This window comes from Plecotus auritus, assembly GCF_963455305.1.
Source record: "Plecotus auritus genome assembly, chromosome: 5".
NCBI lineage: Eukaryota > Metazoa > Chordata > Mammalia > Chiroptera > Vespertilionidae > Plecotus > Plecotus auritus.
The window spans coordinates 95,109,141-95,123,547 of record NC_137776.1 but is presented as its reverse complement, the minus strand read 5'-3'; the positions used below and the strand labels follow the sequence as shown (position 1 = coordinate 95,123,547).

The 14,407-nt window shown below is 39.6% G+C and overlaps 1 protein-coding gene across 1 annotated transcript in view; it reads left to right on the top strand.

The window, feature by feature from the left end:
• Positions 1-14,407, top strand: part of CNTNAP5 (contactin associated protein family member 5) — an 886,665-nt gene that overhangs the window by 532,763 nt on the left and 339,495 nt on the right. Inside the window, exon 11 of the mRNA XM_080671382.1 lies at positions 1,187-1,293. Coding sequence (XP_080527508.1) covers positions 1,187-1,293 — 107 coding nt within the window. The remainder of the gene's footprint in view (positions 1-1,186; positions 1,294-14,407) is intronic.

Genomic DNA, 14,407 nt, shown 5'->3' with positions numbered 1-14,407 from the left:
CTCTTAATTTGATTCATTACAAATATGATGCACTTGCCAGCTTATCTCTTAGTAGTAACAGGACCTGCAGTGTCACGATTTTAATTCATGTATATAAAAGGCGAAGAGAATTATCCAAAGGCACTGTGTAGCAAATGTGTGGAGCTGGGATCAAACTCAGGAATGCATGACCTTAAAGTCCAAGATCTCTGTTCAGAAGAAAAATAAACATTGTCTTCATTCCCATTAGACCAAGGGACACTTAACCTTTGTTTTCCTATCATTTTCGCAACATAAAGTGTTTTTCTTATTTTGTTGTGGCCATGCTTTATAGCTTGAATTTTCACTTAATCCAGTCTCAGTCCATTATTATCCCATTTGCTAACATCATTTGTAGTAGCTTTATGATAGCACATTAATTTTATGTACTACAACTTTCCTAAGAAATTTTCTAATCTTGAACACTTAGCTTGATTCATCATGACATCATTGTGAATAATGATAAGTAGCATGCATAATTTCCATATTTTAAAATATATCCTAAAGATAGAGCTATTTAAGTGTGATTGCTGGGTCAAATTATGTGAATGTTTCAGAGAATTTTTAACATGTGTGGTGAAGAGATTTTTTAGAATAGTTACAGATTTCAGTACAACCTAGTAAAACCTCATTGTAAGGGTAATATTGGCACTTTAAAAAATGATACAATTTTTTGCTTGTTAAATGAGCAGGTACATCTTTTAAAATTTCAGGTTGCTTTTTAAAATTAGTTGTTTAAAATAGATTCCTGACCAACCCAAAAAGAGAAATGTGGGGTCAGTGACCACAATTATCTGCACATCTCCTCTTTTCTTTAAAAATGCAAAACCTTTCCAACATGTGAAATTACAAACTTTGCACATTTTGTTCTGTGTAAAATGAAAAGCCTTAAGATTCTGACTACTTCATAGTAACTTCAAGTCAATGAAATGTTGCCCTAGTGTTGAAATCCTTAACTTAATTGCCTAAGTCAGCTCAAAGCCCTTATTGCCCAATAATTCCACCCACTTCTTATGGTAAATCATAGTTTTTTTTTATTTTGATGGATTGAAGACTGTTTAGGTAGAGGAGTATAGCTGACCAGTTTACTCTATTAATTCATGCAGGTAGATATTCATTTTTCTCTTTATTTTGACTGATTTGGTTGCTCTGCTTAATTTCCTATTAGGTGTTTGCCAAACTACTGTGAACATGGAGGAAGCTGTTCTCAGTCTTGGGCTACCTTCTATTGTAACTGCAGTGACACAGGCTACATTGGCCCCACCTGCCATCAGCGTGAGTAGATCCATGGTTTCCACGATAGAGTGGGTAAAACTCCAGGAACCAGATTGCCTTCATGATGTAGTCAGCATGGGAAGGCACTTGTTATTCATTCATTTAACATGCGTTTCTTGAGATAATACAATATGCCAAACATTGTGGTGGGCATGGAGGATCCATGGGTATAAGCTATATTCTCATGGAATGTGTGGCCTACCAGGAAGACAGACAGGAATGGGAAAAGTTGTGGTACAGGTGAGAAAAGGGGCTACAGGTGCATAGAGGTGCATAGAGGTGAGGTATTAAGTCAACTGTGTTGTCTTGGTGGGCTGAGTTGTACTATGATAAACAACCCAACATCTCAGTGGCCTAAGTGACCAGCAGTTGTACCATGCCTATGTGATATGCTCATCACACATGGGCAGAGGGCCCTCGCTCACGTTGTCTGCATTCTGGGATGCGGACAGAGGCTCACTCATCTGGGATGCTGACAGAGGCTCCCTCATCTGGAACTTTGTCATGGCATGAAGAAGGAAGCACAGGGAAACATGTGCCAGTTTTTTAAATCTTCTACCTGTAAGTGGCTAACAGGACTTCTATTCATATGGGCACACTTAAATTAAAGAGGGAAGGAAACACCACCTTATCAGGAGATCTGACACAGCAGAACCAATATATTGGTGATAAGTACCGATGACCATATGTCAGTGTTTGGGAGGCTTCAAATAGAAAGCCTGGACTGAATTTGTGGTGGGACTATGTTAGGAAAAAATGGAAAAAGAAACTGAATCTGCAAGTAGTTTTTTTGCTGGATGATTGGGTGGGTGGAATTTCTCCATCATGAGTGGGAGAAAAGTAAATTTCTAAGACTGGCACAGGAGAATGAGTGGTTTTTATTGGCATGGATTTATAATTCTTGTTTTCCAATGTCCCATTGTCTTTAAGCTAGTCCTGGAAAATATGCAGCTGAGGGTTCAGTAGAGCTGAAAGCAGGGCCAGTGTCCAGAGTTCCCGTGCCATGGTAGAGTTGAGTCTGATGTAGCATCAGTACAGTTTCAACCCTGATAAAGATGTAAGTCCAAGCTACCTAATTTTTGGCCAGATTTCATGCCATCATTTCTATTGGTTTTAAAGCGTATTCTATTCACTTTTTCTAATTTAACAATCTTTTAAGGAGTCCAACCTATGAAAGATATTCTACTTTAATATTCTCCATCCACTAGCTTAAAAATAGAATGTTTTAGCTTTAAGAAAATAAAATTGATGGAACACTGTCAAGCTGATGAGCTCAACAATCAACAGACCAAGCAAATCAATACCATCTTTTTACTACCTCCCCATTCTCCTTCCTGTGAAATTGCTCAGTGTTTACACTGTGGGCTGCAACACTAAAAACCCCCCGTGTTTCTTTCTGGAGACCCTGCCTGGACAAAAAATAAGCACTTGGGTGACTCTGAGGTTGGACAAGCACACTTTGGATGCCTGTGCAATTCAAGAATTTGTCTTTCCTCTAACAAATCCCTGCCACCCACCACCTCTAATTGGGTAAGAACCATTGTTTTGAATCCCTTGGTAAACCAAGTGAATCAAACTTGCTTTCATGCCTTTAGCAAGAATGCGTGTCACACGCAGGTCATTAGAGATACAAGCTGCCAAAGGGAAGAAAACATCACATAGGACACCTCATGAAAACAGAACAAGGAAGTTTAAGATTCTGCTGTTATGGAAATGGCAATGTTCTTGGTATGTTAGGCATATTTTCTTAAAGCAATCATTTACAATCAGAATAGTAAATATAAGGTCTTCAGAATTTTTAAAATTGATAATTTCTTGAGTGTTCTCTTAGTATGTTGTCCTTTTAAACTCTTCAGAGTTAGGTTTTTTTTTTGTTTGTTTGTTTGTTTTCATTATCGGTTTGTTCCAGTAAATGTGAACCAATAGGGATGACTTAAAACAGATAGGATAAACTTTTTTAGCCCTTGTGCTCCTGAGTGAGGTGAAGACATGTTCAATGGATTCTCTGAGAAATGGAAAAATGAAAATTCTGAGTCTTTAGACACAGTGGGTTGCTGTGGAAAGTTGATATATCACAATTCCATTTCAATATTCTTTCCCCATTATCTGATGACACATAAAAAACTTGGGTATGCAAGTTAGGTTATTCATGCAGGTAGATATTCATTTTCTAATGCACCTTGTTCAAAACCACCTATGTAAGAAAAAGATGATGAATATGTGGGCAATTCTTATCCAATCTGTGGCAGCTTCCCCATAGAAGGAGAGAACATTAGATCATTGTTTCCCGTGGGCTTCCATTGAACTCTACGATATCAGGACTGTCAGTTCTTTTTGGTTAGAAATTTCCTTATCTAAGTTGTATCCTCTTCTCCAGAACAGTAACGAAAGGTAAAATAATGTTAGCCATTCAACACAAGCCCTGGAAATTCAACCAATGTTCATGGCCATCAGACCACCAAAGACAGTTACCATGGTTATTGGTCTTATACAGTGTGCAAGTTTAGAAGCTGTGTACTTGAAGCCAAACTTCTAAGTACTCAGGGCATGTCTTGGTCATGATATATCATGTCTACCTTATTACAAATCCAAGGTAAGATTGAAAGAAAGATGTTTTTTATTATGGGAGCATAATGCACAGATCTGTCTACAACATAATAATCTGAGATGGTATTATTACCATACTAGAGGCCCGGTGCACAAAATTTGTTCACTTGGCAGGAAGTGGGAGGGTCCGTCAGCCCAGCCTGTGCCCTCTCACAGTCCAGGAGCCCCACGATGGATCACCCCACTAACCGGTGGCCTGGGCCTCCCTCTGCAGGGCAATCATGGGGCGATGGCCAGGCCCCTGACCTATTGCATCACACCCGCGTTGGCTGGCCTGGCACCAGTGGGTGTCATAGCATGGTTGTCTGGATGGTCGTCCGGATGGTCGTTCTGCTGTTTGGCCATTCGGTCTATTTGCATATTATGCTTTATTATTATAGATTTATTTTATAGATGTGCACATTGCAGCCCAGAAAGGACACATAACTTCCTCTAGATCACATAGCTAGTAAGTGCTGGAGCTGAGACTCTAATGGAGTGAGTATGGTGGAAGATGTCAGATCTTTAGGCCCTGTATCTGATTTCCTTTCTTCAACACACAAGGCATTTGCAAGCCATTGTATATGAACTTATTGATAGGGCATTCATGACATTCTTCATATGGTTATAGACACACTATGATATTATGATACCCTAATTGGCAATGCAATTCTAGAAGACAGAGTGATGAGGAAGTATTTGTGTTCTAGGATAATCGTGAAATTATCACAGAAGTAAGTAAGATGCATTAGGACTTGAAGAACTGCTAAAATTAGAACCAGTATAAGGAATAGGAAAGCCTATTGAAAACAGAGAGCCTGGCAAGAGCCAGGACCTGGTGGTGGGAATATATGTGCTATGTTTTGGGACAATGCTGATGTTTTCCTGGTGCAAGACAGGAAAAATTCACCTGAAGCCCAAATTGGATCCATATAAAGCACTTTTCCAGAAGGGAATCTGAGTACACTTTCTGTTATGAGCAGAGATTTTTACATGTTATTTGAATATCTAGAAATACAACTTTAATGACTGCATCATAAATAGTCTACTTAATGACACTTTTGTTTTTATTTAATTATTTTAATATTTTGGCTTTTTGAGGGGAGGGACCCTGTGTTTTTTCCAAATATATGTTACTAGAGGCCTGGTGCACGAAATTTGTGCACTGGGGGGGGGGGTGTCCCTCAGTCCGGCCTGCGCCCTCTAGCAATCCTGGACCCCCGGGGGATGTAGCAGTGCACCAAGCAGCAGGTGGCCAGGGAGGAGCCAAAACCGGGGCAGGCACCGTGCTGCTCATGCTCATCCCAGTCCGCTGAGCCTGCTGCTAACACCACTTTGTAGTGCTGCCACAGAATTGGGAGAGGCTCCTGCTGTTGCAGCTGCGCTCACCAGACGTGAGCCCAGCTTCTGGCTGAGCAGCGCTTACCCTGTGGGAGTGCACTGACCACCAAGGAGCAGCTCCTGTGTCAAGCATATGCCCCCTGGTGGTCAGTGCGCATAATAGCTACTGGTCAAACAGTTGTTCCAGTCATTTCACTGTAATGGTTGCTTAGGCTTTTATATATATAGATTATATTCAACATTTCCAGTGAGCACTTTGTGCTTATTTTTTAACCCCACATGTCTTATTGTTTTCTTGAACTAGTCTTAGAAATGGCATTATTGAGTCAAAGATTATGAATAGTTTTAAGGATCTTGATTCATATTGCCAACTTACTCACTTAAAACCTTACTATAGTTTATGATCTCATTAATATTTTCTGACATCTTGTTTTACCTTCTCTTTTTGACATGTACTTTTACTAAAGCATTTGCATATTGAAGTGGAAATTATTTTTGACTGCCATGGTGAGTTCCAGATAAAGCAAAGTTTTGTTTTGTTTTTTAGATGACTTGTATAATAAGAATAAGATTGTTTCCACATAATCTTATTTTATCACTCAACAATACTTCTTAAAACACATCTGGTGTCAGTAACAATGCATTTGATTATTAGTCTTATAGTGAGTGAATTCAATACATGATACAAGTACTTATTTATTATCCGTGTGTCTCCTGTTGAGTGGGACTTTCCTTGATCTTCTCACTAGTTCGGTCTGATGACAGTCACCATTTCTCAGCCTTTGCTAATCCCTTTCATAGTGCATCCACTCTGACACCCTGATAATGCCTTTAGCTCACTTCTCAGCTTGGCAAAAGGATGTCAACTTTTTTTTTTCCTCTTAAGCCTGATATATTGCTTCTCCCATTGGGCAGTCAATAGCCAGGTATTGATTGGAAGCATATCAATATGTCTGGCTACCATGCCCTACAGTCATCACAGAGGAATGACACTTTTGCTATTTCAATAGTAGCTAAATGGTCCTCCAACTGTATGGCATTTTATGGTTGGAACCAAAGGTTGGAGGGGGTGGGGATTTTGCTAAGTAGGTTTATTTATTCATTTATTCATTTATTCATTTATTTATTTATTTATTTATTTATTTATAAAGTATCTTTATTGTTGAAAGTATCACAGATGCCCCCTTTGATTTTTTCCCATTGACCCCCTCCACCCAGCACTCACCCCCACCCCAGGCCTTTACCACACTATTGTCTGTGTCCATGGACTATGCATCTATGCATATAAATTCCCCTGTTAATCGTTCCCCACTCCTCTCAATCCCCGCTTTCTCTCTGAAATTTGTCAGTCTGTTCCATGCTTCTATTTCTCGATCTATTTTGTTCATAAGTTTAAAAGCATCACTCATATCTCTTAGCTGAGGTCAACTCATATTCTGAAATTATTCTGTGAGTTTGCCATTAAGATGTAAATATATGCTTAACTCTGAAGGTTATCAGCAAATGTTCCCAGCTGCAAGTAGACACCTAAAAAAAAACAGAAAGGCCAATATTGTATTGTTGAGTCCACATCCTGCTTTATTTTATGACATTAACCACAGTTTTTTGTGTCATTATTTTTATTCATGTTAACTCTCTATTGAGACTATAAACTCCTTTAGGGAAGGAACTGTGTCTTATTTATATTGATACTAACTGTTTCAGAGGATTGGTGACATAGAGGGCATATTATATACTAGAGACCCGGTGCACGAAATTTGTGCACAGGGGAGAGGGGTGTCCCTCAGCCCAGCCTGCACCCTCTCCAATCGGGGACCCCTCGAGGGATGTCCAACTGCCCGTTTAAGCCTGATCCCAGTGTGATAGGGACTAAACAGGCAGTCGGACATCCCTCTCACAATCCAGGACTGCTGGTTCCCAACTGCTTGCCTGTCTGCCTTCTTGATTGCCCCTAACCACTTCTGCCTGCCAGCCTGATCACCCCCTAACCGCTCCCCTGCCAGCCTGATTGATGCCTAACTATTCCCCTGCCAGCCTGTTTTCTCCTAGCTGCCCTCTCCTGCAGGCCTGGTCACCCCTAACTGCCCTCCCCTGCAGGCCTGGGTCCCCCCCAACTTCCCTCCTCTGCCGGCTTGGTCACCCCTAACTGTCCTCCCAAGCAGGCTTGATCACCCCCAACTGCCCTCCCTTGAAGGCCTGGTCCCTCCCAACTGCCCTCCCTTGCTGGCCATCTTGTGGTGGCCATCTTGTGTCCACATGGGGGCAGGATCTGTGACCACATGGGAACAGCCATCTTGTGTGTTGGAGTGATGGTCAATTTGCATATTACTCTTTTATTAGATAGGATAGAGGCCTGGTGCACTGGTGGGGGCCAGCTGGTTTGCCCTGAAGGGTGTCCTGGATCAGGGTGAGGGTTCCCTTGGGGTGTGAGGCAGCCTGGGCGAGGGGCCTGTGGTGGTTTGCAGGCCGGCCACGCCCCCTGGTGACCCAAGTGGAGGCCCTGGTATCTGGGCTTTATTTATTTTCTACAATTGAAACTTTGTAGCCTGGAGCAGAGCCAAGCCTTCTGCTTGCTCTGTGGCAGCAGCCATTTTTGGGGGGATTTATGTATCTTCTATAATTGAAACTTTGTAGCCTTAAGTGGAGGCCTGGGCCCTGATGTGCAGAAAGCTTGGCTTCCTCCATCACCGGGGCAACCCTAGCCTCCTGCTCTTTCCAGCTCTGTGGCTGCCACCATTTCTGTTTGGGGATTTATGTATCTTCTATCATTGAAACTTTGAAGCCTTGAGTGGAGGCCTAGGCCGGCAAGGGCAGGCGGAAAGCTTGGCTTCCTCCATTGCCAGGGAAACCTAAGCCTCCCTCCTGCTCTCTGTGGCCATATCCATCTTGGTTGGGTTTATTTGCATATTTGCTCCTGATTGGCTGGTGGGCGTGGCTTGTGGGTGCAGCAGAGTGATGGTTAATTTGCATATTACCCTTTTATTATATGGGATTTGATGACATAGACAATTGAGCATTAAATAATAATTCAGTGTGCTATTAGATGGAGACTTAGTCAGGACAGGATGATGTCTGAATCTTATAATTAAAAGACTTGTCTAATCCCTGAAACATAGTATAAATCTGCTGTTAGCTATACATACACATAGATAAATGAGATAAATGCATGCAGTTATGTCAAGTTAATGGGGTAAGGGCACTGTCAATTTGTGTGGAAGGTGAAAACTTTTCAGAATAATTGACCTTTTAACAGAGACTTAAAGGTTGAGAGAGAACAAGAGCAAGAAGAGGTAAGAGTGAGCAGCATGTACAATAGCAGAGAGGCATGAAGGATCCTGAAGCAAAGAGGGAGCTTTGAGATGCCCAGTATAGCTAAACTCTTCATAGAAATGGAGGAAGGTACAGAAGCAGAGAATGAAGCCAGACTAGAGATAAGTTGAGAAGAAGCTTGCTTCTCGCTGAACATCTAGAAGCAGCCACAGTTTGTTAGTTTGACTTTAATGCTGGAATTGACTTCCTAATATTTATTTTGTTGTTTGCTTTTTTGTTTATTGGCCTTTTTTTGGAAATATAACATGTTGTTATTGAGCATGCGCTAAGTTGGGAGGTATGGGTGAAAGACAGTGTTATTTTTTGGTAATTGTTGAATGACTAGATAGGTTTTTACAATTGTATGGGCAGAAAATAATGAGAGTTAGCAATTTAGAAAGATGGGATACAACTTGAAAGACATATCTAAAATTGGACATAACTCTTGAAAACAAATCAGATGCAGCAGAGAGAAGGATGACTGTTCGTTTTTTAGCTTGGAAAACTTCCTGAATGAAGGACATAGTGATTACGTTCTCAGGTCTGTCTGAGGGTGATGGTCTAATGTCAAATCCAGGCCAACAACTTACAAGACATATAACTCAGGGCAGTTGTGTGGGTTCTATGTGCTTCATCTTCCTCATTTGTGATATGGGCTAATAATAACATCAACCTAGCAGGGATATCATGACCATTTAATAAAATAATCTGTGTATTTAGTTTGGTTCCTGTATAATGCTGTCTTTAGTTCAGTTTGGGATGCAGTGTTTGCATGGAGAGATGCTCACTGTGCAGAAGTAACTGGAAAGTCCCAGAGAGAAGTCCAGGTGAAGACCAGACTTGCTGGGTATATGGGTGCTGAAGCCTTTTGAGCATATGAGGTGTGGTAGGCCAAGGGTAGAAACTGCAATATCACATTTTAAGGGACTCAAGAAGATACATCTGAGACACAACTAAAAAGGAATGGTAAGGAAGAAAAACAGAACAATAAAACAGTGGAAATCTAACAAGCAGAAGGAAAAGTTTTCAAGAATAGATTATAAACAGAAATGCCCAAATGATATCCCCAAGTGATATATATAAAGATGAGTTAATCAACATGATTGGTGATTATTGAATGACCAGATAGGTTTTTAAAAAAGAAAGTGGAGAAAACCCAATAAGGGAAAGAAAGAAACCAGTTTTTTTTTTTTTTTTTTATATATATATATAGGTGACCTAAGACTGTGGCAGTATTGGAATGTATTGGAATTTTCTGTTCCAAGAGAATTTGTTAACTGATGATTATCATAGCTGTTGTCAGGATGAAACAATTCAAAACTATTACCTGCCATTGATATGGTTGTGCTCTCCTTCAGGAGAAAATTCCAATACCCATTAGTAAACAATAATGCAAGGCAGGGTGTGATTACATGCATCAGACTGACTGCAGGGTGGTAGTTACTCCTTGAAGGGAGAGATCAGAGCAGGTTGAACTGAGTGTGAAAGAGTTCTTAAAGGATTGATCAGGACTAAAATAAGGGCCAGACTTGGATAGTCAGAGAATTCTCAGGAGACTGTTGTTCAAGGGAGAGAATCAATGAAGGAGTTTAAATAAGGACATATGGAGAGTGTTTGAGTTTCACTCAAAGCACTTGCCTAAGAAGAAGAGAACGAACATTTGTTGACCTCCTATTAAGTCAAAAACTGTACTCAGGGGGTTATATAAATCATCTCAATTTTTGAGGCCCCCTTATATTCTTTACTCTCATCTTATTGACTATGACAATTCTTCAAACATCTGGGTCGTCACATATGCAAATCTCTTGACCAGAAAGAATCCTTGTCACTTTCTTTGCCTGAGTCACTTCTGTGGATTCCTGGGAGAAGTCTACCCAGATCTTTTCTTGGTGTTGCTTTTCCTGCTCCTTCAGCATCCACTCACAGAGAACTTACAGCACCATATTAAAATGTAATGTTTGGTTCTTGTTTTCCTTTCAAAACTGTAAAATTTTTGTGCATTCCTCTGTATATCTGGCATCTACTTTCACATAGTAGATCAATAAACATCCCGTTATAGCCAAAATGTTTACAACCACTGAGCTGGTAGAAGTGGGATTTGAACTCAGATCTATATGGCTTGAAAGTACTTCCTCATCACATTACAACATTTCTAAGTGGAAGAAAGAAATATGTTATGGAACATGCAGAATTTAAAAACAAAACTGATTAAAAAACTTCTTATCAGAGAGTGGGAAGAATGAAGGATATATATATATATATATATATATATATATATTCACCTCTGATTGATTTTCTTCCTTTTGAACATATCTCAACAATTTAAGAGTTCCACATAGTCATTTCCTACATGTTAATTTGTTTTATTTGTTCTTTTCTTCCTTTTTCTCAAATCCCTTTCCCCTCATTAATTGAGACTACAGCACAGCTAACTTCAAATACATTGCATTGACAGAGTGCAAGAAATATAATCACAAGTTTTGGCTTTATTCCAAGTCCTTAAAAGTAATTTAAAAAAAAACAAATATGAGAGAATATCATAAAGTGGAGATGATTTAATTGTTGATGTTGCCTTCCTTTAGAGAACCTCTGATATTTACTTTGAACACTATTAGTAACAATCTGCATTTATTTCTACTTTCAATCAACAAACGATGAATTACCCTAGAAATACAAAGTTCCAGTACGTCCCATGAGTTAGAGGTAATCTAGATTTGGATACATACCTATTAAACTCAACACATTAGCACACATCTTCCATCTGTGCCTCAGCTGTGGATCCAGAATGATCTATGTTGTATTTAAAGCTTTCTGGTCTTGGACAAATAATTTGTTTTTTAGTTTAGGTTGCTTGATTTCTAAAGTAATAACTCATTGAAATAGTTACTGTGGATAGGAGGAAAGGAATGGAAAATATCTAGCATAATGTTTGAGATCTGGCATTTCTATGTTAAATGGTATCTACTATATATTTAAAATCATGTTTTGAAAATCATTTTTCATGTAAGAGACATTTGATAATTTATCTCCCTATACTACAAAATCATATAGATCTAGGGACACTGTTTCACTGCAAATTACAAAGTAAGTAGTAGGAGTTGCCATCAGTGGAAGAGCTGAGAGGTGCGATGCCATGAAAGAAGATGAGGCTGGGGCTCAAGAGGTCTTGGTCAGATCTGTTTCTGCCACAATGACCTTCAGCAAGTCACATGCTTCTTGTAACTCATATTCCTCATGGGACTATGTAAGTTATACACAGATTATACATGGTCCCTAAGGAAGAGGAATCTTATGTGCTCCAGCAATATGAATCAGAATGAGCATGTTGATTCACTGGGGTGTGTTGGAATCACACTGTACAGTTCCTCTTTTCCTCTTAGCTATTTCCTAATGTTCTAGCTCAGAATAATATTTTCATCTATTATATAGCCCAACTCTTGTCTAAGACTTAGAAAACATTTGAGTGTTTTTTCTCACTATTACCTCAAATAACCTTTAAAAATAAAACAGATGAAAACATCAGAGGTGCTTTGTAAGGGTCACAGATGTTTACAGCTCTTGCATCTTGCCCTTAGAACATTAGGTTAAATGAAACCACTGTGGTTTTCATTTGGAACAGATCAAATCAAAGAATAACAAGAGTAATAAGCAATAAGAGAATGAGAGTGTGATTTATCAATATAACTTATCAGTTTTACTTTAAATAACAGAGTGAAACTTGACTATAAATTTTCATGATATGAAGGGAATTCTCAGTATGCTCAGTTTGAAGCCTCCAAAAATATTTTGATTATGTAATTGAGAGATAGAACTCATAAAATGCTCCTTCATTCATTAAAATTCTACAACACAATAACACTGTGGCATGTGGCAAGTTATTTCTCTAATTTGAGTCTCACTGTGTCATATGCCCAGAGAAAATAATAGGACCTGTCCCTATTGCTGCCGGGATAAATTCATGAACCAGTGGGCGTGAAAACTCTTTGACAAGTTCCATTCTAACCCTTCCTTACAGATTCCTTCTTCCTATATATTTACATAATTGTGTTCTCACTGTAACCTTGGTGCAGGACAAGTGTTTAGAAAAAGGACTCAAGACTCAGAGCAGTTTTGAATGGAGAGGCCAAGGACATTTGGTTATAAAACCTGAGTAAGGCTAAAACCTAGATACTGTGGTTGTCTGACTTTGTCAGAGTGAGTATCCTGCAAATGTTTCTCTAGCTATATCGTACTCTACCTGTTGTTAGTGAAACTCTGATGTAATTTTAAAATTTCATTTTGGTTACTTTTTTTTTTACAAAAAACCTCTGAGTATGTTATAGCTCAGCTTCATACTTTCCACTGAGTTGATATTAGGACCCTGCTTCTCAGCTCAGTGAGTGTGGTTCTTTATTTGGAGTCTTCCTGAATCACTAACAGTTCTCAGTCATGGCCCCATATGTATCCATGTTATAGCAGCTCTGATCCACTTTTCATTCCTTAAACACATCAACTTCCTTTTATCACATAATTTTTCTGTCCCTGATGTTCTTCCTGACTTTTCCTCCAGGTGATTCTGAGTTCTACCTCAGCATCTGCTTGAGTGTCTCCTTCCCGTGCACACTGGTTGCACCTTTTGCTGTTTCTCTGGCAGGAGTTTCAGCTCCTTGGGGTCAGGCACTTTGTTTTTTCCACATGCAGATCCTGGTACTGAGCATGTGCAGAATACTGCACATGCAGAATACATGCTGAAAGGATGGAGTTCTGATTCTGCACTTGTCAGCACGTCCTTGAACTGTATTTGCATGTTTTCTCTATTGGGCGAAGGTAAAACACAACACATCGTGTGATACTCACAGCATCTGTCAGCCTTTCTTTTTGTCCATGAAGAGAAATATCCTATTTTTAATTTGATGAAAGAACTGAGGTTAGTGCTTTGAATTCAAAGCATAAGTTCTTAAAGATCTCCACATCAAGGCCCCTCTGACTCCCAAACTGACTTATAAATCATCTTTCAGTTGGCAGAGTTGTAATGTACGATTTTAAGACACTAACATAAATAGGACTTTGTGTAAGTAAATATATGTCGAAAATATAAAAAGGATATGAAGCTGTCCATCATCAAGGCAGGACATGTAACTGAGTTTATTAGTCTGTCAAGGATAAGATGTCAAAGTCAATTTTCAGCAGCACAAACTCCCTGCTGGCAGCTGATGTGATGATGAAGGCCTTGGCTATCATCGCTCATCCCATCTCCCTGATCCTGCTGATGTGATGGCTGGAAGGGGAAACCAGTGAACCGGTCTGCTAACACTTTATTTCACTGCTGCATGTTGATGAAATGGTCATTCAATGGGATGGTCGTTACATAACTTGCAGACTGGAGATGCCAGGAGCCCACAAGCATTCGGAGTAGGACCTGTGCTTTGGCTTCTCCTTAAGATGGTCTGTGGCCCAATGACAGCACTAGGAGGTTGTCAAAAGAAGCAGAAAATAAATGTGTGTGTGTTTTTTTTTTTTTAATTTGTCATTTTCAGGGGGAGATGAGGCATGAAAATATTTTTTTGAAAAATTAGGTTCCCTTGAGTTCAAATCCAGGCTCTACCAATGACTAATTAACCTGGGAAAAATTACTCAACTTCCCTGTGCCATGGTTTTGTGATCTGTAATACAGGAAAAATATATCTGCATCAGGGTATTTTGATGATTATGTAGGGCAGCAGTTGCAGTGCTTCTATAACAGGCATTTGATTTACTACTGTGTTTTATTGGACCTCCACACTTTTACCTCTTCTCATCTTCTGTGGATAACATCAAGCTTAGTAACAAATGCTGGGTGCTGTGTTTGGAAAGGATCTCTGAGTATAAGCATGTTACTTGCATCCTTCCTCAAGTCAAG